This window comes from Erinaceus europaeus, chromosome 20 (genome assembly GCF_950295315.1).
Source record: "Erinaceus europaeus chromosome 20, mEriEur2.1, whole genome shotgun sequence".
NCBI classification, from domain to species: domain Eukaryota; kingdom Metazoa; phylum Chordata; class Mammalia; order Eulipotyphla; family Erinaceidae; genus Erinaceus; species Erinaceus europaeus.
Genome location: NC_080181.1, coordinates 16559798 through 16584051, shown reverse-complemented (window position 1 = coordinate 16584051; position 24254 = coordinate 16559798). Strand labels below are relative to the sequence as shown.

Below are 24254 nucleotides of genomic sequence, written 5' to 3'. Positions count from 1 at the left end.
AAAATAAACAAATAAACAAACAAATAAAAATTATTTTAAAAAGGAAGAGTAAGCTTAGGTAAACTGGGTTTGGAAATAAGGAAGAATAATCTCTGTAATACACTGGCAAGCAGGGCAGAAGCTAAGATGGCCATTTCAATAAATAAGTAAAACTTTATTTGGGAGCTTCTCTCTGCCCTTGTCCAGCTTTTTATAGTCTTATCCTCAACTCTGACACCATCTTCCCAGACAATACTCCTAGCTCACCTGCATGTTTGCTATTAGGCTCAGTCAAAAATTAGCAAAGTCATGGGCCCCTTGGAATATAACTAAAATAGACTTCCTAGCTCTTTCCAACATGAAGACCCCAAATTTCATCTGCTATAGTTTTACTTTTAGGTTCCTTATTATTAAAAAAAAATTGTTCTGCTTAGTATCTTAATGCTTTTCAGACACCAAGTTGCAGATGATACCACGATGCCAACTTGATTTCACTGGGCAGAAGACCTTATCAATGTGTCCTGGAACCCCACCTCCCCAGATCCCTGCCTCACTAGGGAAAGACAGACACAGGCTGGGAGTATGGATCAACTTGTCAATGCCCATGTCCAGCAAAGAAGCAATTATAGAAGCCAGACCTTCCACCTTCTGCTCCCCATAAAGATCTTTGGTCCATACTTCCAGAGGGATAAAGAATAGGGAGCCTTCCAGTGGAAGGAAGGGGATATGAAACTCTGGTGGTAGAAATTGTATGGAATTATACCCCTCTTATGCCACATCTTGCCAATCATTATTAAATCACTAATAAAAAAACTAGGGAGTCGGGCAGTGGCACAGCGGGTTAAGCGCACGTGGCGCAAAGCACAAGGACCGGCGTAAGGATTCCAGTTCGAGCTCCCGGTTCCCCACCTGCAGGGGAGTCACTTCACAGGCGGTGAAGCAGGTCTGCAGGTGTCTGTCTTTCTCTCCCCCTCTCTGTCTTCCCCTCCTCTCTCCATTTCTCTCTGTCCTCTCCAACAACATCAATAACCAGAACAATGTTAAACAACAAGGGCAACAAAAGGGAAAATAAATTTAAAAGAAATTTTAAAAAGTTCAGGGGGAAAAGATGAGAAAAATAGTGAAGCAGATAATATGCCAGACTTTCATGCCCCAGAGGTCCCAAGTTCAATTCCTGGCAACACCATACACTAGCTGAGCAGTGCTCTGGTCTCTCAAACAAGAATAAATCTGTCTTTGAGAACCTGCCAGTTTGAACAGCATGCCACTACTGGGGCACACACAGCTAGATCTAAACCATTCTCTGGACTGCAGAATCTTCTGCCTTTCATGCCTACATTCAAATCACCCCACCTCCAGACACCCCAAAGATGCTCCCTGAAATCCAAGTGTTCTTCACTCACACTAGTTAGAGCGAGACTTTCTGCTCACCTGGTGCCCTGGGACCTGACTCTACTAGGAATGGAATGGTGGGTACTGGCTTTTAAGAATAGAGAAGATGCAGGTGGCTCAAAGAAGGGAAGGAGAGAAGAGATGCTTGTTTCAGGGCAGCCTATTTTATGGATAAAATCATTTTCCAAACCTTCGATGAGTATAGTCCAGCTTCTGTTGAGGGTGACTGCTATGACCAGTCTCTTTCTGATGCTGACCCTACCCTCATTAAGGTGACAATGAATGCACCCAGCAGTTATGAAGTCACTAGTTGTGACGTGAAATGATACGGGGCCTCTGACGGAGATATAGTTTTCTGCATTTACCTTATTAATGAAATGATCACAGGAATAATACCTCCCACTTACACATAATATACCAAACTGTTCAACTGTCAAGTCTTTCTCACACAAACACACGATAATCACAGATATGAATAGTTTAATCTTCACATATACTCTGCAAATACTTCTGACCCCATTTGACAGGACAGTAGGAACCTAGGAATAAAGGAACAAGGCTCTGGTTCCAGAGTGGAGGTGTTTTAACTCTTGGTCCAACACTAGTTGTCATCTTTCCTTTGTACCAGCTGACTTCTTTCAACTGCAGAAGTTGAAGGCAGCTATTTTGATACCAGTCAAGAAATAATGGCATGGATGAGAAAACCCGAGGCGTGGAGATGTGAGTCTCACTGCTGGTGCTGGTTAATCATCTAGAACTGCCCTTTTATTCTGAAAAATAAATGCTTTTACCCACTTCCTACGTGCCTCTCTCCCCAGAGGTTCTAAAGATCTGCTCAGGGATGCTTTCCCCTACAGGAACACAAAGGACTTGATGAGACCAAGGCAAATGACTGAGTTCCTGGGATGAGGGCAGGGCGGCCCAGACCTTTGGCTCTGGAGGGCCTCTTACCTCGGCTGGACACTTTATTCCTACTGAACGCAGCCACCGGCTGGGGGTGGTACGGGTGCAGCCCCAGCTCCTGCGCATGACTCACAGTTCCCAGCAAGGATTCAGGGTCCCCAGGTGCGCCCGTACTCAAGAGCAGGGGGCTGTCGTGGCAGCTTTTGGTCAGAGACCCAGAACTCTTCCTGTCGGGGAAGGCCTCCTTGGCGCCCTCACAGGAGCACTCCTCCTCCTCCATGCTCTCCGAGTGCAGGAGCACCGGCTGCTGCACATAGCCCTGGGGTGGGGCCGGAGGGGACGCCTGCGACACACAGTCCTGCGGCCTGATCTGCAGCAGGTGCTGGGGGCTGGTGTGGTGGTGGTGATAAGAGTCAGTGTTCTGATAGGATAAGGCCTGGCGCTCGCTCAGGGTCTGTCCCCCGAGGCTGGGAGTCAGGCTCCCCGTGTCCCCCTGGTTCATGTGCCTGAATAGCTCCTGGTACTCTTGGTGCTGCCGCTGCTGCTGCTGCTGTTGCTGCTGCTGCCGCTGCCGTTTGATGAGCTGTGCAAACTCTGCGGGGGGCAGTCGGATGTCCGAGTGGCCTGTGAGTGAGTGCCGGGGGGAGAGCAGTCCTTGGAGGATGTGGGGAACCTGCTGGTGTCGGGTGTAGTCTGGTGGCGTGGGGGACAGCAGGGCCTGCTGTAGCGCGGAGGTGGTATAATGTGGCTGCTGGTGGCCACTGGGTGGGAAGGTGGGGAACTGGTCAAGCGGAGGGACTTTCAGAGCTTGGGCTAGAGGGAAACCCACTCCGGCTGAAGGGCTGTAGCTGCTGGGGGAACCCTGGGACTGGTCCGAAAACAGATGGGGGTGTAAGTGCGCCTGGTCGTAGTTAGCAGGGGAGAACCGATTCACGTTCAAGCTGCAGACACAAAAGAGGGTGAGTACCAGGCATTGAGGTAGCAAGTGTGTTAGACTCCCCTGGGGAATAGCTACTCCTCCTTCTTAAATGGGAGTCCCCACTGGTAAAGAGAACTGTGCCATGGAGCAGGGTGGGGGTGGGGTTGAGACATCATCCCTACTCATCCCCTCACTGTAACTTGTAAAGCAACTTGACCCAGTAACTTGCAAAGGACTTAGGGCACCATGTGGGCAACACAGCCATCCCTGGCATGAAGGCAGCAGCCCGGCCTTCCTTACGTCAGCAGGACTATTAAGAAGCACCAGTCTCTGGGCAGAAGTTAGCTCACAGGGTAAGGTGTCTGTCTCGTCATGCAAAGGGCCCCAGTTTGAGAGCAGGTTCCACATGGGAATGCTGTGACACCTGGCTAAGGCACCTCTCCCTCTCTCTGGGTCCCTATTTTTCTCTTAGTATAAACAAACTGGCATTTCCCAAGCCCCTCTAAAAGGCCGTCTGCTACTCTGCACACACAAGGCATGGCAGTTCTTCCATTTTCCTGTCCCATGGACATTCTGATTTAAATAGGTTTCACATTCACCCAACACCCATCCCCGATTTTAAAAAGGGTGGAATAAGCATAGTCCAGGCGGACTCATTCTCTTCCTCCACTTCTCTTACACTGCTAACGGGCTCCCCCCATTACATGGATGCCTGGTGGGGTGGCACTGGGGGCCTCACCTGTGGGCCTCGGCGCTGTCAGCACTCAGCTGCTTGGACAGGGGTCGGTGCCCATAGCTGAAGCTGGCCATCAGGTTGGTCCGGTGCTGCATCTGGATCTGACTGGTGCTGGGACTGATGGCCACTCCCCGTCCGGCAGAGCCTGCAGCCGGCCCGGCCAGGCTGCTGAGTATGTCCACAGGCTCCTGCACCTGGATGGTCACCTGCTGTGATTGGGCTGGCTGCTGCATGCCCAAGCAGGTGAGGGCCACGCTCGGGGGAGGAGAACAGTTCTCAGGCTGCTGCTGGAAGATTGCACTTCGGGAGGGGAGTCCTTGGAACTGCGAGGGAGAGGCCACACCTGGAGGGACAGGAAGCATAGTGACTGAGGGAGCTGCTGGCTAGGATAATTCCCTGCAGCTGTTCTGGGCAAGAGAAGCTCCACTTCAGTAGCAAGAACCAGGAGACCAGGCTGGGCTCTCCAGAGGATCTAGCTGTGTGGTGCCACAAGAGGCCCAGATTCCAGAATTCATTTTTTTTTTTATTTAAAAAATATTTATTTATCCCCTTTTTATTTTATTGTTGTAGTTATTATTGTTGTTATTGATGTCAGCGTTGTTGGATAGGACAGAGAGAAATGGAGAGAGGAGGGGAAGACAGAGAGGGGGAGAGAAAGAGAGACACCTGCAGACCTGCTTCACTGCCTATGAAGCGACTCCCCTGCAGGTGGGGAACCAAGGGCTCGAACCGGGATCCTTTTGCTGGTCCTTGTGCTTTGCGCCGCCTGCGCTTAACCCACTGTGCTACCGCCCGACTCCCGGTTCATTAAATTCTATCGTTATCCCTGTTACATTTGAGAAAGCTGACATACACAGAAGTTAAATTCCATGTTTCAGGGCTAAGGAGCTGGAAGAGTGTGCTCTACCAGGTGAACTACCTCCCAACCTCTTCCCCTGCCTTTCATATACATTGCTGTAGGCCCAGGCGACAGCACAGCAATGGCAGCACACACACTTGGGTGCCTGGCCTCAGTACTCCCAGGCTTAATCCCTGGCACCACTGTGTGCCAAAGTTGCGCAGTGCTTTCATTTTGCTTCCTATCTCTCATTAAAACTTTTTTTTTTTTAAAATAAAAACAATATGCTGTGATGCTCACTTTAAAACCCTCTTTCCATATGGCCTGCAAGACCTGGCACAGCCCAGACCCCCCCCACTCACCATGAGATTGCATCATGGGGCTGTTCATGGGAGGAGGGCTATTACTGGGTTGTCTGAAGAGATGGTTGCTGGGGTGGTTGGGAGGTGGGCTGGATGGTTGAATCCTTAGCCTTAAAAACAACACAGAGAAACAAGTAAGCTTCAGGAGGGGGTAGTGTAACTTTAAGATCAGCCTCAGGCAGACCACTCACACCGACAGAAATGCGCCACTTTCATTTTGATTAAGTCTCCAGGTGAGAGAGACCCACACAAACACTGTTCTCCCCAGCGAGCCCACACCAATTCGAGACTTGTTTTATCGGGATTGCTAAAACAAAGGTCACTGTGAGCCTGTGTCTGATTACTCTGTTCATGTCTAAGAGAATGATGGTGGCACAGGAAGTCAGGACTGGGGGTAGGGGTGGGAGGTACTGCTGGAATTTAGCCTGGTGTCTCTGCCTATCACACTGGCTCTTTCTGAGATGAGCGCTCAAGTCAGTTGGTATCTTACACACAAGTCAGGCAAGGACAGAGGCAGTGCTCAGGCCTGAGACAGAATGGCCCCTTACCTCTGGAGCTGGTGGGTGAGGAGGGCCGGCTGGTTTTCACATGCAGCTTGAAGGGGTGGAGAAGGTTGAGGACAGATAGAATCCTAAAATGCAGGGAAGAAAGGAAAAGATGAGATTGCAAGGCTAGAGATCACTCAGGCCTGTGCTCAGGAAGAGCAGACACGGTGAGAGCTCTCTGTGACAGAGACGCAGGTTTCTGTTCTGTTCATCACCAGGTTCGATGGCCTTTACTCAAACATGCCAACCACACCATTAACTCCATGTCGCCCTGTGGCAGCTCCTCCAAATTTCATAGGCAAATCAGCCTGGGAGCAAACTCCAAACAGGTTGGAGAAGGCAAGGAGTAGAGGCCTACTTGGATCTGCTGCTGGAGAATTTGATGGTGTTGCTCCTGCTGGTATAACATATGCTGCTGCTGGGTCTTCTCCAGGGTTCTTTCATCAATCTGCCCCCCGTACATCTTCTGCAGCTGCTCACACTCCTGGAGGAAGAGTGGTTAATACAGATGGGGTACAGCCAGGCCCGCCTCGGGCCGTGGTGTCAGCGGATGCAGGTGTGCCCCCCAAGGTGTCCTGGGCAGAAAGAGCCACAAGAGAAGAGCAGAGTCTCTGATGGGCTGTTAGCCCACCAACAGAGGGATCTGTGCCAATATATTTCACACTCTGCTCGGCGGGTGTGTGTGTGTGTGTGTGTGTGTGTGTGTGTGTGGCTGGGAAGTGCCAGGGTGGCCTGTGCAGGGTGAAGGTGGGCAGCGGGAGCTCTCTGAGCAAGTCACATACCACTCAAAGCTTGGCTGTGAGCCAGGCAGAAAAGAATCCAGACCTTTAGAGAAGGCTGGGTGGGGTGCTGCTCCTCCCTCCGGGAGCACCATTCTACTCCGACTGGAGACGGGGCCAGGTGGCCACAGTGCAAGGCAGGTCCCAACAAGACCCAGCACCCAAAACCCATGAGGGTAGTGCCAAAGTGGCTTAATGTAGAACTTCTCATGGAAACTCAAGCCCAGAACTTCTCCTCCAGTGAACCTACTGAGACAGCAGGAAGATTTGGTCTCCTCATGGGATAAGCAAGTTTTGACCCTGGGCAGAACTTTACACAAGTGTGGTGAGCCAGGGAGGAATCTCAGTGGCAGAACATAGGACCTGCATGCTGGAGGCCCCACGGTCAACCCCAGCACCACCATATGCCAGAGCTGAGCAGAGCTCTCTCATAAAAATAAATCAACCTAGAGTTGCGGAGATGACACAACGATAGTGCACAGGACTTGCATGCAAGGGGTTCAACTCCCTATACCACCAACAGTCAGATCTGAGTGATATCTGGCCAAAAGGAAGAAGTCAGTGAAAGTATTAGGAAGCTGTATGTGATGGGAATCTATGCAGCTCAAGTGCTGCTGACGTGAAGGTGGGTAGAGATTTGAACACCCCGGTGCTCCTGCAGCACTCGTCTGTGCTGCCCATGCTTCTCCAGGGATGTCTGCCCTCTCTGGCATTACCTGCTGCAACTGTTTGATGCTGCTGTTGTTGCCCATTTTTTCCAGGTGAGCTTTGAAGGCCTGGATGCTTGCAGCCCCATCTGAGAATCGGCGCACGGGGGAGAAACGCTCCGTGGGGAGGTGCAGGGTGTTGGAGTCCTTGTAGGGAGAGCTGAATATATGGGAAGAGAAGGTTAGGGGCTGGCTGGGACTCAGGTGTCTGAGCAAATCACCTAGGGACTGTTGTTCCAGACAGATGCCAAGAAGGCTGGCTGCGGGTGGGGCCCTGCACATCAGGCCACTTCCAAGCCTGAGGCCACCCACTTCCCTAGCCTGCCTCCCTGCAGAGGGCTCCAGGAGCACATCTTCTTGTTCCACTTACCTTTAGTTGGCTTAACTTCCAAGCCTGCTGAGGTCCTGGGATCAAATACAACTGGTTGCTTAGAATTATACTAGGTCAGGGAGAAAGAGCTTTCTCAACAGCCCCCAGGCCTAACATTATGGGGACTCTTGCTTATATAACCATGTTTCTTCCTAGTACCTCTAGAAACCTAGAATTTACATTTCCCCTGAAAAATAATCTTGGTTATGATCAGAGGGAAAGTACAGTCAGTTCTGTGGTCAAAGGTCAGGCTTGGAACGTATAAGCTGTGGAAGCAAATGCAGGGTGGATGAGTAGGGTGAGTGAGTAGGGTGGTGGTGGTAGTGGTGGGGTGACAGGGACTTCTGATCCTGAGATGGAGAGAACACATTCTTAAGGAATGTGGCCTCAAGACCCTGCATGTTCCTGGCCAAATGCAAATGAGACTACCTAGTATGAAAATTCACTCCTCAGAGCAGCACTACCTTCCCCACCACCCAATGAAAGAGGAATAATGTGGATTACTTTCCAGTCCCCCACCACTCAGTCAGAACACAGCCAGTACCCTACAGAGAGGAAGAATGAGCTACTGATGATAAGGAATGCCTAAGACAGCACTGAGACTAGAAGCCAGCACCATACTTGTGACCTGTCCAGAAAAAGATGTTTATGGGCTGAGTTAAGCAGATAAAAGACTGCCAAGGCAGCATTCCAGCAGCTGATGGAAGGGATGGTGGTTTCATGTCCAGGGCAGAGATGACATCACACTGAGCCATGGGTGAAATGATGAACCACCTTGCCAATTACTCATCTGGACTGAAGCAGAACCAAGGCTAAGGAAGCGGGTTAACAAGCAAGTTCAAATACACTGCAGACAGGGAGGAGGGTCTAGGAGAAGCTGATGACTAATGCAGAGATGCCAAGAGTCTGAGCAGCGGGTGAAAGCCCTTTACCCTCTTTGCTAACGATGACTTCTGTTTCTATCTGGAGCTTGACAGCAGTGGTGAGCTTGTGGAATGAGCATGGACACTGATTTGTTTCAGCAACACAAAACAAAAATGATGTTGGCAGACACAGTCCAGAAACAGTGATCAGGAAACTGTTTTCAGGAGCAGTTCCTCAGTTCTTCTAATTTCTGGTTCTACTCCAGGCGTTTAGAATTCAAGCAAGCAAAATGCTGTTTGCTCCTAAAATTCGTGATCCTGACGCTTTCAGTATTTTCCACTAATGGACACATTTCTGATGGACTCAGAAATATGTGTTCTTCAGGTAGTTAATACATTCTATCTGCACAAAACCAATTCTCACCCATCAGAGCAATACTCCCAGGTCCGGGTATTTCACGACTTTTCCAGAAGCTCAGGTTCTGAACAGACTGACACTGTGATCAGTCCAGCACAGTGACTTCAGAGGAACAGTTCTGATGCAGTTGCTCATTTCTGGAAGCACTGACATTGTCAATTATGTTTTATTTTTATTAGAAATCATGTTCAAACTCAGCATAGCCTCTTATTAGGCTGATAGTCTTACTAGCGTCCTCAAAAAGGGACTTGGTTTCCCACCTCATTAATCTTCTGTTATTTTATAAAAACATGTAATAGAACACATTGAGTTTGAAATTACTCATTTTCAGGGTGGAAAAAAAAAACAGAACAGATCCCCTTTCTGATTCCATGTTAGACTTTGCTCTTTTTATACCCCAGAAGAATAGATATACATGCTATTCTTAAATCATTAAAAAAAAAAAAAAAAAAAGGAGGGGGGAATCTAATAATCTATCCAAGCCATGCATTTTCAGTGTTTTATGGCCTTGGAAAGTTTCTCTTTTCCCCTGAAGACTAACACGAGTCTCCTGTTGCCATATTGTGATAACCCCATCAAGACATGCTGAGTTTGCACGCATGTTCCACCTCACACAACCTGCTACTCACAAAACACACATTCCAATCCAGACTGACTTGACCACAAGAAACTTTTAGAACACTCTACTAAGAGTGTTCACACACACACACACACACACACACACAATAAAACAGACAGCAGACAGATTCCCAGCAGGCAAGGCCTTGACAATGACTGGAGGCAGGGTGGGAACCACACACACAGCTGCAGGCCAATGTGTCCTGTCTTCAGTGACAAATGTCCACAGGGCATAGGGTCTATGATTAAGGCTAATTGTGGAGAGGTGCTGGTCTTCTGTTTCTCTGGTTAGAATACCTCCTGAGGATTGCTTAGAATTAAACAGGGATACCCAAGGGACTTCAGTTCAACAAGTGTTATGCCATGGAGGAGTGGATATTAGAGACAAGGAGAAAGTAAATAAGTGGTCTGTTAAGTAGAAGTATAGAGCTTGGAACTACTGAAAAGGTCATGCAAAATGTATGGGGTATAAAAGACAGCTCTCCACATACCACTCAATTTATCCTCTGATGTAGTGCCCCAAAAGTATAGGGACCTAAAAAAAAATTGTCTTTTTGTGCCATCAAAAAAATATTGTCTTTTTGACAAGTATTTTTTTTTGTCAAATATTTCTCATATTTGACAATATGAGAAAAATATTATCTTTTTGTGCCATCAGAGCTTTGAGAATCTTCACTCTGGCTACTCTTCAAAAGACTTTTTTTTTTTTTTTTTTACTAAGTTACCTATAATTATTTATAAGAGCTTATCTTTCTTCTCTCACAGTTCCAGCGTGGCACTCACTATGTCTCTTTCTGCTCAGAGTTCACCTGTCTCTGTTGATGACACTGCTGATTGGTGGATAACTGGTCATAATGAAAGCAGTGGCAAGCTTGCCAGTGTGAGCTGGGTGCATGATCTAATAACAACACATTTTCAAATGTGACTTCCTTAGAATATGGCTGCTTTGTAAACTCCCCAAGTTAAGGCTGCTTTTCACTGGCCTACCCTCCAAAACCTGAAACAAAATAAGCACTAGTAATTGGTAGTGCCTTTGAAAGCATGGCCCACCACTTTGGAGATAGCTTCAGAAAAGGGCTAACAATTTAGTTATCTGAGAATTTCACAGAAGATTAGTGTTAATTACCTTCACCTAGCCAAGTGTGAGTCCCTGTTTCCAGACTTAGCTGGACTCCTGTGGGGAAGTTTCTTGGTCTGGAAGATTAAACTTGTTATTTCTTCAAGAGAACGAATTGTCAACATACAGAGACCTACTAAATGATTCTGCATTAGAACATTAGAACAGAATGAATTCTCAAGCACAGCATTCAAGAGGATGTCATCTCTGCTCTACCACTGAAAAGGGATGTTATCTTCCTCCACAGCCAAGTCAAGATTCAGTAGCAATGTAAGAAGTGCTCCTGCTCTTAGGAAGGTGATGTGCTACTAAAGGTCAAGCCTGTGGATACAGCTACAAATCCTATTTTCAGCTGGCCTCTGAGAACTTCCTTGTGGGTTGCAGGTTCAATAGTATCTATGAATCAACATCTAGAATCACAAGAAACAACTGCAGAGAGTGATTGTGCCTACGATCAAGCTAATGGAGAAAGATGAGTCTCGTGTTGCCCTATGCTTAGTATAAGGATCAGAGAAGATGAAAGTGGAGGATGCTACTTAAAGCCTCAGTGCCGATCACCACCACGGCAAAGACTAGCCAGAAGGGTGCCTGGCCAACGTGCCTCAAGGAGCTCTCACAAAGCTCATGTGGCTACTCACCGATGCTGATCAGGTACCAGGTGAGGGGGCCAGACCCGGGAACGGAAAGGTTGCTGTCCTAGCTGCCACTGGAGGTCCGGTGGGATCTCAGCTGTAGGGTTGGTCATGGCCAGTGTATGTCTTTTGGACCTATTTGCCAAGTACCTGCAACAAGCAGGAGCACATTTCACAGTAAAAAAGACAGGCAGGGATACTCCTCAGCCAGAGCACTAGAAGTTAATCCAAAGCACGCAGAATGAAATGGGGCCAGAGCTCAGACAGGGCTCGATGGCCAACAGATCACTGACCAGATGAAAGTGAAACATGTCCAACTGGCCAGCAAAAGCTGGCTTACCACTCTCGTGGCTGAATTCTGGATATAAGAGCAGTTACTGAAGAGAAGAGAAGAGAGAAAATCCACAGAGAGGATCAGTATTCCTTACTTCATTCCAGTCAAGGCAAGATGATATTGTCTACCAGTGAATTTTATTCCTCCTTCCCCTCCAAAAAAAAAAAGGAAAGAAAAAAAAAAAAAAGCCAGAGGAAATGATCTCTACAGATTGTCCTTAAGATGAGCCAAAGATGTTCAGAAGGGTTTCACATATGTCTCTTGATCCTAAATGCCCCCATTACCAGACTGTCATTACTATTAGTCACTGAAAACAGATTCTATCATTTGAGGGGAAAGTAAGTCCCCAAAATACCCCACTCCCAACCATGTACATGACTATAACTCACTCACAAGAGAAGGAAAACTGATATGGTCTCAATAGGAACCAACATTCACTAGAGGATGAAGAGGAAACCATACAAAATGCTTGAGATCATTTATTATTTTTTTTAACAGGGGAAAAACTTTCTTTGAGGCACAGCAAGAAAATGCAAGTTTCAGAGGCTGAAGAGTGTATACGTGGATGCCTTTTACTCTGAAGACGCTACAGATTCATGGCTTGGTCAGTATCCCTGACAAGCTGTCCACCCCTGCTGTGTGGGTGCTGGTTTGTACCCTGCAGCTCTTCCCAGGCACAAAGAAGCACTACTCCTTTTCATGGTATCAGAACTGATGGGCGTTTTACCCTTTAGATGTTAGTCTCAAGAAGAATGGAGGTGAAACTGGAAGAAGGTTTAAGACAAAGAAGATCAAATCACACATGGCCATCTACTAGGGAGGCAGTAAGTCCCTTAATTTCTCTTTTCTCCATGACACCAGTAGGGCCCACTGGAACCTTATAACGTTCTGCTGTTCTCTGCAAACCATGAAAACAACAGCATTAGGGCTGGGGGAGCTTAGCACTAATTTTCTTTTTTCTTTTTATTTGTTTATCTTTATTTACTAGAGACAGCCAGAAATTGAGAGGGAAAGGGGTAATAGGAAGGGAGGGGTTGGGGGGGGAGAGAGAGAGAGAGAGACCTGCAGCCCTGATTTACCACTCACAAAGCTTTCCCCCTGCAGGTGGGGACTGGGGGATGGAACCCAGGTCCTTATACGCTGTAACATGTGCGCTCAACCAGGTGTGTCACCACCTGACCCCAACATTATTTTTCTTCTACTGACTAGGCTGTTGGAAGAGCTGGCCCACTTGCCAACACCTTCAACATCCCTCTTCTCCTTATGAGACCAACTTCATTCTGAACAGAAGCTCTTGTACAGAGCTATGGGGTATGTGGCAGAAAGAGAGCTCTGGTTCTTTAAAAGTGGTCTTATTTCATTCTTAGCTACTTTGCTCATGTAAGCTAAAAACAGTTAACAGACTGTAATTAGTGGTATGTAATCTTGCCCAAAAGTAAGCCATTAGTGCTTTAATATCCATTTGATAAAGACACCCAACGTTTCCCCAAGATCCCAAGAAAACCATTTTATTTCAGCTTCCCTCATGGAAAAAAAAAAAACATATAATCTTGAAGAACACCTGTATTTCTGGGAAAATACATGCTGGATTCTGGACAACCCCCTCCCTCTTCCCCAGAAATTAAGAATGACAACTTCCACAAGGGGGCATGCATGGAGCTAAGGACCACGGCTAATAGGACTGAGGTCAAACGACATGTACAGCATGCCTGATGGTCACTGCCATTCTGTCAATTAGGTATCTCTCAACAAGGTTCTGCAATGGGTATTTGCCTCTGTCCCTGGCCCGAATCCCATATTCCTTTTTTCAATATCTCTTTGTTGGTACAAGGGGATGGAAGAAGCACACGGCAAGCAGTACAAGAGGTATTCATTCTCCTGGAAAGGAAGAGTCCATGCCAGAGGTCCATGGCCAGACTAGCTAGGATGACTGTCATCCCAAATCTCCAATTTCTTTTCAGTAAACAGTTCTTGGCAGGTAGGAGCAGGCTTTGTGCCTTGTGAATACTATCAGAGTTGCGATATGAAGGCAGGGGGGCAAGGAAGGAAGGAGGGAGGAGAGGAAAAGTTCTTATGGTTATTGCTGTCACTTAGGGGACTTCCAATGGCGCTTACAGAAATGACATTTTCTGGGTAGTCTTCTGTGACTTCCATGTGGGGAGGAACATGCCATCTGGCTTGAGCAAAGAGACCACACAAATGTTGAAGCTGCACTGTACCACCTCCTTGGGCAGACGTGACCTTTCGTTGGTTGCAGGGGGAGCCTGCCCAAGGACGTTCGGCAAGCACTGCCAGATGCCACATTACCTCTGCACAGCTTCCTGATCTGGCTCCCCATCCGAGCTCTCCTCATCCACAGGGGTAACTGCGGGCACTGCCTGGAGAGACAGGAAGGAAAAGCTCAAGGTGGTGCTTCTTCTGTCAGGCCTCTTATTCTAGAATCTGGACTGTTAATTCTCTTATTTATAAGCCTTCTTTAGGACCCCTGGGCTATACAGAACTTGCACAAGCCTTTTGTTTGTTTGTTATTTTGGGATTTTCAATTATAGACTGACTTTTTTTCCCCCTGTACATATGCACAAGATGGAGAAAGAAAGAGAGAAAGAGAAAAAGAGATCACAAGAGAAGACTGTAAAGAGAGAATGGGAGAGACAGCACAACACAGCATCACAGCACCCCTGTGAGGCACACCGGGCTTGAAGCTGGGCTGCGCTTGTGCCCAGCAGGTGCCCTCCCCCTCAGGATCTATCTTGCTGGCTCACAAAGACCTTTTTGCTTTTCTAGCTCACAAACATCTTTCTATTTTTCCATTTTTTACCTTGCTCTGGTGATTTTAACTTGGATTTCTTCCTCTGATTGATTTTCATTGTTTGATAAAGAGGTGAATATCTACTAGCCTATTTCCAGGAGCAAATGTAAAATAACAGTGTAGTTCTTGCCCTGATTTGATAGTCTAGTGGAGGGCAGAGACAATAAGTAGGCAAATATACCATAGTAAGAGAAGGTCTTCTATGGGGGGCGGGTGGCACTGGGGGCTCGGGAACTGAAGACAGCAGCCTGGAAGCAGTGACACCTAACCTGAGACCTTCAGGCCAAGAGGAGCTAGTCAGCAAAGTGGGCCAGGGGTCATAAGCCTCTGGGGCTTCTAGGTGAAGAGAAAGAGAAGGCTGACAACTGTTTGGGCATCTGGAAATACAGTAGAAGCTTGTGTACTCAGAATGTTGAGGACCGACTTGTTTCACAGTAATGCTGTTTTCAGAACTTATTTCCTTCACTCTTTCCTTTTAAATGATGTACCAAGGAATGAACCCAGGGCCTCATGTATGCATGATGCTGCTGAGTAGCATCCCTGGGCCAATTGAGAGAAACAGAAAGAGTACAAAGGAAGCAGCAGAGAAGTAAGAGAGACACCAAACCACCACCCCACCCTCATGGAGTTCCCTGGGTGCCACCCCTGTTGCTCCCATGCAGTGCAGGGGGTTCAAATCCAAGGCCTCGTGCATAGCAAAGTGTTATGAGGTGAGCTGTCTCTTGGTCCCAAGTGTAGATGCCTTCAGTTCCACAAAGGAGTCACTTTCAATCTATGTATGATCCTATCCTTGCTAGCTGATGGTGGAAAATACTGTTACCCACCAGTATACATAAATGAGAATGGGGGGACAGCACACTGCTTGTGTACAGCATCCATGAGGTTCCAATACACACACACGAAATAAGAAGTACCACCATGTGTTGTCCCTGTGAACTGGCTGCTGTCACTGCAGTCACTCAGCCTGCTGACTCACAGAATCGCCATGCCTCAGACACTAGAGCAAAAACCAGACTTTAGTGGTTTGCAACAAAGGACTTTTTTTTTTCTTTTTTGGTGAATGGTTGACAATTGCAAAATAAAATGAAATATAAAACATGGACATGTGCCATGGTTCGGATGCTCCTAGGGCTTCCAGCTCCTTTGCTACAGTTCTGTATGGCTGGAGTGAACAGGGATGGGCAGGAAGTGGCCACAGGAGAGGAACAGTGTAGCCAGTTACAAATGGCCCTGAATACCACAGTGAGAAGTTTATTTTGGGGAAGGGCAGTGGTGAGTCACTCACTACAGGATTTTCAGCAAGGACATGATGTTACAAACTTTATATTTTAAAGGCTAGCTAGCTGGCTTTTGTTGCACTGTGACGAGGGCTGGTGGCAGGGTGTAAGAGACGAGGCTGGCAGTAAGGAAGCCAGTTGGTAGGCCAGTGGCAATACTGGCAAAGGCAGACAGGGGTTTGAGTGAAGAGCAGGGGAGAATAAGGTGTTTACTGCACAGGCACTGCATGATTGATTCTATAAGGATGCTGTGAGAAGGGAAGAGTTATACACAGAACTCACATTACTAACTTGTATAACCTGGAGAACAGCAGTGCCACTGACCATCAAAGGTGAGGGTGAGGGGACAACACAGTTTCATAACTGGGGTAAGTTCATCGTGGGACAAGCTGATTTAAAATCGGGAGTATCTGTGGGCTAAGCCTCCAAATGAATGTGGCAGATGATCATATACACAAAAGTGTACATAGCTCAGAACAATATTTTGGGCTGAAGAATCAACTGAAATGTGGGAGCAGGCAGGCTCACCAAAAAGGGTATGTAAAATGAGGTGGCAACAGGGCTGGAGATAAAACCGCCTTACCAACTTTAAGAAACAGGCAGAAATGGACACTGAAAAGGAGAGGCTGAAGGAAGACAAATATGGTATCGTGGAAGACAAAAGGAGACAAATGGCCAACAGTGACTATTATAGCTGGGACATCTGAAAAGATAAAGATTAAAAATATCCACTCGATCTACCAACAAAAGCTTGTTAGTGACCTTGCAAAAAAAAGAGAGTAGACAGGGCAAGCCACATACACAGACACACACGCGCGCACACACACGCATGGGGACGCGCATGTGCGCCTCCAGCCCTCAGCTGCTCCTGTTTATAACTGACACTGATCCTGCCATTCCCAGAAGGCCTCTGCCACCAGGGTATTCATCTGGCACTCAATGACAGAGGGTCTTGTAATGTACCCCCCCCCCCCAATTACCTACCTTGCTTTTGTCTGCTCATTTTATAAGCTCAGTGAGGTCAAGAGCTCTGAATCTAATCCTTTCCTTCCCCAAGCAGCAGTTACTCAGCGGATGGCCCGTGGACAAACCATCTTGTTACCAGTCCATGAGAAGGGAGCACAGAGACAGAGCATCTAGAGGTGGTGCTGCAATTTAACTGAGCTATTTAGTCTGTTGAGTTAAACAAAAATTTAGCCTTGCGTTGTGTATGCTTTACAACTTGTCATTAATTTAATAATTCAGCTTTACTATACTTTACAAAGGTACTGATTTAATGGATTGAAGAGGTAGGAAAGTCTTCAACCAGAGATATGTTGAAAAGCACTGGCCTAAATATTTAGTGAGGCCGCTGGATATAATTAGTGCCCAATCTTTTGATGCTATGGGAGTGAATGACTGAGTGAGTGACTGAGTGAATGACTGAGTGAGTGACTGAATGAGTGAATGTATCCACAACCTGAAAATAACCAGAAATTAAACAAATGAAGGGGAAGAACAGAGTCTTTGAATACGACCAACAAGTAAAAAAGATGGGGTCGAAAGATACCAACTGACTGGGTCAGATCTTGGGAAAGCCAAATGAGTGACCTAGATTATACCTAAAATGTGAGTAATCAAAGGAGGAGGGGTTAGTGATAAGGAAGTTTTAGAAGTCAGTCTGAAAAAAAGCAACTGATTACAGAGGAAACTGTTTGGATTCACTACCCTCTGGCCAGGAAAGGCCATCTGAGAGAGGGCTGTACAGTCAGGCTCCAGCTACCTGCCTCAAAGCTGCACTAAGCCAGAGAGTCTCCAGCAGCAGGTTCCAGTGTAGAAATGATCTGTTTACATTGTAAATAAGTTAGCCAAAAACTCAGTCTGGAAAGTTTGACTACCCTGAAGAAAACGGGAGTATGCCGAGTCTCCTAAGTAACAACAAAAAGGAAATGCAGGCATTTGGGGTGAAGACTTAACGTGGCCCACAGCCTCTTGATCAAAAGCCAAGTAGGACCCCTTGCTGCTACTCACTGGTGTCATGGTGACAAGTGGGGAGGGTCCCCGTGGGCGCTTCAGCAGCTGTTGGGCGTGGAGTTGGATATTGGCTCCTCCATCTGATGCCCTCCGGCCGAGGGGGCCCATGCCATTCAGCAGCTGTAGGGTGGGTGGCTGCAGAAGAGACTGCTCCTGTCAGGTGTGGAGTGGAAAGGGTTGACTGATGAGGTGAGGAAAGGGACCCTCTGAGCAGGATACAGACTACAGACCTCTTCCCCCACCCTCACCAAGCTACAGGGCAACAGAAAGCACCCTCCCTTCTAAGGCAACCTTGAAATGTTCAAGAAGGTCCCTCAAGGTCTGTCAAAGGAAAAGAAGCTCAGAGGTGCCTGTAGGGCCAAGTCCTCTCCCATATCCAGGTACCTTGTACTCAAGCTGCCCGGTGGGTTGCAAATTTTGCATGGGCAGCAGGTTATGCATGAAGTTCATGTTGGGGGCCACCTGCAGGAATGGAGCCTGTGGGTTGACTCCAGGGAAGCCAGGGAGGAGCTTCTGCAGATCTTCCATAACTTCCGTGCTGGGAAGAAACAGGATGATGGAGACATTTGGTTAGTAACCTTACTCAAAACTTCTCATGGCTCCAACTTTATGCTAAAGCTACAAGTGGGTTTTATTGTCTCTTGTACCTTCTTTCTAGATTTGTATTTCTCTCTAGGATCCCAAGGTCAGTAAAGCCTTGGGTGTGGCATGTGGCTTTCTACCCCATGACTATTTGGGGCTGGGGCTCATTGGTCTTCAATGAACGTTCATGCAAATCCAGCCATTAGGGGCCAAGAGGGAATCTTAAACCCAGCCCAGTCCAGGTTTTCAGAGCCTGGCGGAGAACAGCAGGCTTTTCTAGTGGACATAGGATGAAACAATGGCTGCCTGAAGTGGCAGCTGATTCACCAAGGAGAGAACACAATTACTCCTGACAGTGCTAATGGGACAGATTAGTGGTGGATGTACAGGGCCTGCTGTGCCTCAACAGTGGGATTTACAGCAGACTTTAAATAAGAGATCTTTCCACTCCTCAGCAGCTGACATGGTCTTTGGAGCCAGAATGCTCCCCTCACGGCCTGTTTGATCGTAGGCTGAGAAGAAACGTAACATGAGCAGATCAGTAGGCATGGAGAGCTTTTACAGAAATAACTCAGAGAAAGTAGGTATTTGGGGGGAAAAAAAAAAACCGGCTTTGACCCTAATCAAACTCTCAAGAGATCAGCTGCCACAAACATCTCTTTCCTACCCAGCAAAGAAACTATTTAGAAATGAGGAAAGGCTATATAGATCTCACTGTGGGTTGGGGGCAGTCTATTTTTTGTCTCCTTCAGTATTACTCCTTCTTATCTGGTAACTTTTGAGCTGAGTTAAAAAACACCCTGGGGATAGCCAAGGGATTCAATGAAATAAGAAGGTGGGGCTGTGGGTAAGAATTCAGATACTGAGGGAAATTCTGTGCTGTGTGTGAATCAGGGCTGCCCGCCTGGTACTCACCGCGGGTCAGCCACGCCCACTGTGTGTCTCCGCATGGACAGGTAGCGCACCAGGGCTTCAGGAGAAGGCTCTTCGCCCTCGTCACTGTCCAAGTTCACTGTCCCATCCGGCTGAGGTGGATAGAAATGCACGTCAGAAATCAGAGTAATTCAAAAGAAGAAGAAAGGTAAGGATGGGAAGCACTGACAGAGGAGAGAAGGAGGAGGCTTTTGCTCACAGTGGCCAGAGCTTGCTACTTGCCTCCACAATTTGGTTCTCGGGGTTGATTAGCTGCACCTGTGGGACGCTGAGGTTCACGGCGGTACCAGCCTGTTCCGCCTGGAAAGTGAAGCACACACCTCAGACACCTTGGGAAACAGCCGTCACACTTGACAGCACTGTTGGTGGTTAACTCTTTGTTTCTCTCACTGTCTCTCTGATTCCTCTACCCTTGGAAATCACAACAAGGAAGCACGCTTTCGAGACGATGATCTTGCTCAATGATCTGATAGTCCCCTTAAAAAAAAAAATAGCAAGAGGGCGAGGCAGCGGCACACCCAGCTGAGCACACACCTTCCCATGGACATGGACTCGGGTTCAAGCCCTTAGTCCCCACTTGCACGGGGGAAGTGCCATATAAGGTAAGACAGTGCTGCAGGTGTCTGTCTCCATCTCTATCTCCTCCTCCCCACTCATTTTTTCTCCTAATAAAAGAAAGACAAAAAAGAAAAGGGGGGGGAGGAATGACCACTGGGAATGGTGAGTTTATTCTGCAGGCAATGAGCCCCAGGGATAACCCTGGCAGGAAAAGCTACAAAAGGGCACCAGAGGCATGGCTCACCAGGTAGGGTGTCTGCCCTGTGATGCATGCAACCCAAATTTCAGGTCAGCAGCGCATCACACGGAAAGAAATTCTGATACTGTGGCATCTCAATCTGTGTGTGTGTGTGTGTGTATACATATACATACATACATATATATATATATATATATATATATATATATATATATATATATAGAATTTATTCACTTTTTGTTGCCCTTGTTTTATTGTTGTAGTTATTATTATTGTTGTTATTGATATCGTTGTTGCTGAACAGGACAGAAAGAAATGGAGAGAGGAGGGGAAGACAGAGAGGAGGAGAGAAAGACAGACACCTGCAGACCTGCTTCACCGCCTGTGAAGCGACTCCCCTGCAGATGGGGAGTTGGGGGGCTTGAACCGGATCCTTACAACAGTCCTTGCGCTTTGTACCACCTGCGCTTAACCCACTGTGCTACTACCCAACTCCCCTCAATCTGTATTTCTTCCCCCTCTTCCTCTCTGAATTGAAAAATGGCCCAGAGCAGTGAGATGGCTTATGTTAAGTCCCAGTTATTCACACACACACACACACACACACACACACACACACACACACACACACACTTGCCCATCTCAAGTATTTAAGACCCTTCTATCTATATTCTCTGTGAGAGGAGAGGTCAGAGTTTTGTTTGATCTGACAAAATAAGATGTGGTAAATGGAAGGGGGCAGAGATAAGGAAGAACAGGAAACTAACTCTTCAAATCTAAGTGATGGCTTACCTCCCCCTCTATACAACTTCCCTCCCCTGTGTTCCCAGTTCTGAATCAGGTGACTGGAGTTTGGGCCCACCTGGATGTTGACTGGTGCTTGAAAGGCCATGGTTCGAGGCATGCTAGGAGATGTTCCAATGCGCAGGGTTTTGTGTCTCTTGTGCCGATCACAGAGCAGGCTGTAGATGGCACTATAGTGATCATAGGCATCAGATCTTAATGACTACAAGGAAAGAGAAGAGTAAAACACTGGTGAAATGACACACTAATGACCAAACCCCTCTCAGTGGTTATATCTATCAGGCCAGACATCATCTTTCCAAGGACCAGAGAGGAGCAAAAGAACAGGAAGAAGGCAAAAAGATCAGAAGCCCAGGAGCAAAGGTTAATGGGAAAAGGCAGAACAGATGAAGGACAGCCACACCCACACCTTCGAGGATACCTGTACTGTCCGGTCTCTGTCCAGACCCATGTCCTCCATGGCCAAGAGCACATCCTCGTTCAGGGGTTCCAGCTGCCTTTCTTTCTTCAGCTGTTGGCATTCAGCTATTAACTGTAACATTTGAAAAGCAAGCTCTCAGATCCCTCACTGAACCATGGGAATATGGCAGACTATCTACAATGAACAAACTGTTCATGCCATCTAACTTGGAAGGGTTTTGGCCTTAGAGAAAAAGCTAAGCTATATAGCACCGGGTGCTCAGCTGTGAGCAGGTAAGACTCCTGAGATGGCCACAATGGCTTAAATAAAGGCTCTCCACAGGAGCCACTAAACTGAACACACTAAGGAGGAGACATCCCCGAGGTGGGTGAACTGCAGAGCTGAGAGTTGCACTGTCTCAAGAGCCATGAAGGGGCAATAACTTGGGAAAAGTGGCAGGGAACTGGTTCCCTATTCTTCAGTGCCTGCCTGCTCATGTGACTTGCTGCAGTCGTGCCACACAACAGTTTCTTCCTAGCCCCGCCTGTCCGGGCCCTGGCCTGGCCACACTATCATGTAACAGACTGCAGTGTCTCTAAGGGCAGCTCCCCGAGGCCAGCAGTGCCCGCCTCACCCGGTCAAAGTTGGGGTCGGTGTCCCCCAGCTTCATCCACTTGTGCTTGCAGATCTGCTCCATGGAGAGGCGCTTGTTTGGGTCTAATACCAGCATGTGGCGGATCAGGTGCTCACACTCTGCAAAAGACAGACGGATGCTGTCAGGCTCCCGGAAGAAGGCACCAGCGGGACTGAGGTGCTCGTGGCAAGGCGAGCAGGCTGATTTTCAAGCTCCTTGCTTCTAGCTTTCTCTCTTTTTTCTCCTTGGTCTTTACCTACATCATTGCTTACTCCAGAAGGGACTTGGCAAGGGCAGAATGAGGTGGAGAAAGAAGACACTCAAATCTGGTTAGTACTGTCAGTAAGGGTCCCTGCATTTTATGTTTGCTGTGGCCCCTCTTACAGGTGGTAAACATTGGGCAGAAGGAAGGACACATGGGGAGAGTCAAAGCAGACTGTCTGACTCTTCGGCTGGTGTCCTTAGCCACATGCTATCCTGCTCCATGCAGCTGGGCTGCTGTCAGGGTAGCAATTTCTGAGTCATTAATTTGGCATCCTCATCTACCACCCTTATCTCTTGCTTAAGGCCCTCCCAGATGGCTTTCTGCTTTACTCTTGCTCTGTTCAATCCATTCTCCAGAGAAGCAGAGAGGAAATTTCTTAAAATGTGGATCTAAGCTTTCTCTACAGGCCCACAGTTCTCTGATCCCTTCCGTAACTCAAAGGATAAAGTCCAGAATTGCCTCTGACCTTAGTTCCTGCCACTCTCGGCTTGGCTTGCAGAGCTCCTGCCTCCAGGGAAGTCTTCCTGGTGTGTGCACATGGCTAGCACACCCCTGCCCACGGCCCCTATACTCACTGCTCCCTGGTCCTTCCCAAGGCTGGCTCCCTGGGATTTCAGTAAGAATTTAAATGTCACTTGCTCCTGGCTAATTAATCAATCTAAAGCAGGACACCACCACCCCCTACCTCCAGCCACTTTATTACACCACACTAACTGTCTCTGTACTGTGACTTTGTGAAATCATCTTCTTTACTTCTGTGTTGTCTAACTCTACCACCACCGCACTAAGTCTTTGAAACTGCCATTTCCACCGGAAACCCACATTTCCACCGGAAACCCAACCTCCAATACCAATGATGGCTAATGCACCTATTAGCCAGAGCTGGATACTTATTGACTATATGAATAAATGTTTACTCCAAGCAGATGAAATCACATGTGTGAAAATGCTTTTTCAGGACCTGGAGGGTTGTTTAGTGGGTAGAAAGCAAGACCAATCTTGTGTGACAACCTTCGTCCAATCCTACAAATCCGTAAGACCACCAAGGACAGCACCAGGATAGTGTCTTGATGCACTGTGTCTCTCCTCTCCTACCCCTCCCCTCTCAAGAATACAGATTAAAAATGATTTTCAAACTGAAATTCTCTAGAAGAGTTTAAAATTTTTTCTGCTATTTTATTACTGTTGGTCTCACAACAAAACTCACCAGTGATGACAATGACAAATGACTGTTGGCTTGCAACAATCCTGAATCAGACAGTGTCGTTAGCCTTGCTGACCAAAGAAGAAACATGGGGAGTCAGGTGCAGCGCAGCAGGTCGAGCGCACACGGCGTGACGGCGCGAAGCGCAGGGACCGGCCTGAGGGTCCCAGTTTGAGCCCCCGGCTCCCCACCTGCAGGGGAAGTCGCTTCCCAGGCGGTGAAGCGGGTCTGCAGGTGTCTGTCTTTCTCTCCCCCTCTCTGTCTTCCCCTCCTCTCTCCGTTTCTCTCTGTCCTATCTAATGACATCAATAACAACAACAATAATAACTACAGCAACAATAAAAAACAAGGGCAACAAAAGGGAAAATAAATAAATATTAAACATTTTTTTTTTAAAAAAGAGAAGAAACAAGTAAAATAGTGTATTTCACACCACTCAGGAATGGTACAACTGGGACTCCAGAACCATGTTACTTACATACTTACACACACACACACACACACACACACACACGATCTCAATCTCTCTTTTTCTCTCTCTCTCTCTTAGCTGTTGACATGTGGACAGAAAGCCTACTGGATTTAATTTTTTTAAGGATGAATTCAACACTGTAACTCCATAATTTCTGCCAAGACCATTCTATATCATGTTCTTGAATGGAACACTAAGAAATGAGACAAATTACTATAAAATTTTAGGTTACTCTAACTTCAAAAGAAAATATCCTCCAAAAGCCCTCATATCAAAAATTATGTTCAGCTGCCATTAATTTATTCTTGTTTTATTATTAAAATACATTTAAGTGTGGTATGACTCTTAAGCCTAGAGTTCCTATTATAGCCTCATAAAATAGCACCTACATCATCATACTTCTATTAAAACTGTTTTCATTCAAACCTTAAGTAATAAGGACAGACTCCATACCTGTAATATCTGCATAGATCAGCAGTGGGCAACCATTTTCTGCCAAGGGCCATTTGGATATTTATGTCATTCATGGAAAAAACAAAATTAAACTGACTTAAAAACTAACACTTTTATTGTCCTGCATCAAAGCAACAGA

The 24254-nt window shown here is 47.1% G+C and overlaps 1 protein-coding gene and 1 long non-coding RNA gene across 4 annotated transcripts in view; one reads left to right on the top strand and one right to left on the bottom strand.

Moving 5' to 3' along the window:
• The window catches only part of SIK3 (SIK family kinase 3), a 250121-nt gene that overhangs the window by 17449 nt on the left and 208418 nt on the right, over window positions 1-24254 (bottom strand). For 2 of the 3 annotated variants that reach the window (XM_016188098.2, XM_060180000.1), the window contains exons 7-21: window positions 21722-21840; window positions 21109-21219; window positions 20746-20889; window positions 19349-19426; window positions 19109-19218; window positions 17996-18149; window positions 17609-17764; window positions 13820-13890; window positions 11185-11328; window positions 7170-7320; window positions 6033-6158; window positions 5678-5760; window positions 5130-5239; window positions 3933-4272; window positions 2323-3215 (exon numbers count right to left, since the gene is read on the bottom strand). In XM_016188098.2, the coding sequence (XP_016043584.2) occupies window positions 2323-3215; window positions 3933-4272; window positions 5130-5239; window positions 5678-5760; window positions 6033-6158; window positions 7170-7320; window positions 11185-11328; window positions 13820-13890; window positions 17609-17764; window positions 17996-18149; window positions 19109-19218; window positions 19349-19426; window positions 20746-20889; window positions 21109-21219; window positions 21722-21840 (2790 nt within the window). The remainder of the gene's footprint in view (window positions 1-2322; window positions 3216-3932; window positions 4273-5129; window positions 5240-5677; window positions 5761-6032; window positions 6159-7169; window positions 7321-11184; window positions 11329-13819; window positions 13891-17608; window positions 17765-17995; window positions 18150-19108; window positions 19219-19348; window positions 19427-20745; window positions 20890-21108; window positions 21220-21721; window positions 21841-24254) is intronic. The other variant, XM_060180001.1, reaches the window with a different exon arrangement.
• On the top strand, window positions 11712-13735 carry LOC132534998 (uncharacterized). Its single transcript, XR_009546769.1, has 2 exons — window positions 11712-12116; window positions 12247-13735. It is a non-coding gene; the product is annotated as an uncharacterized LOC132534998 (long non-coding RNA).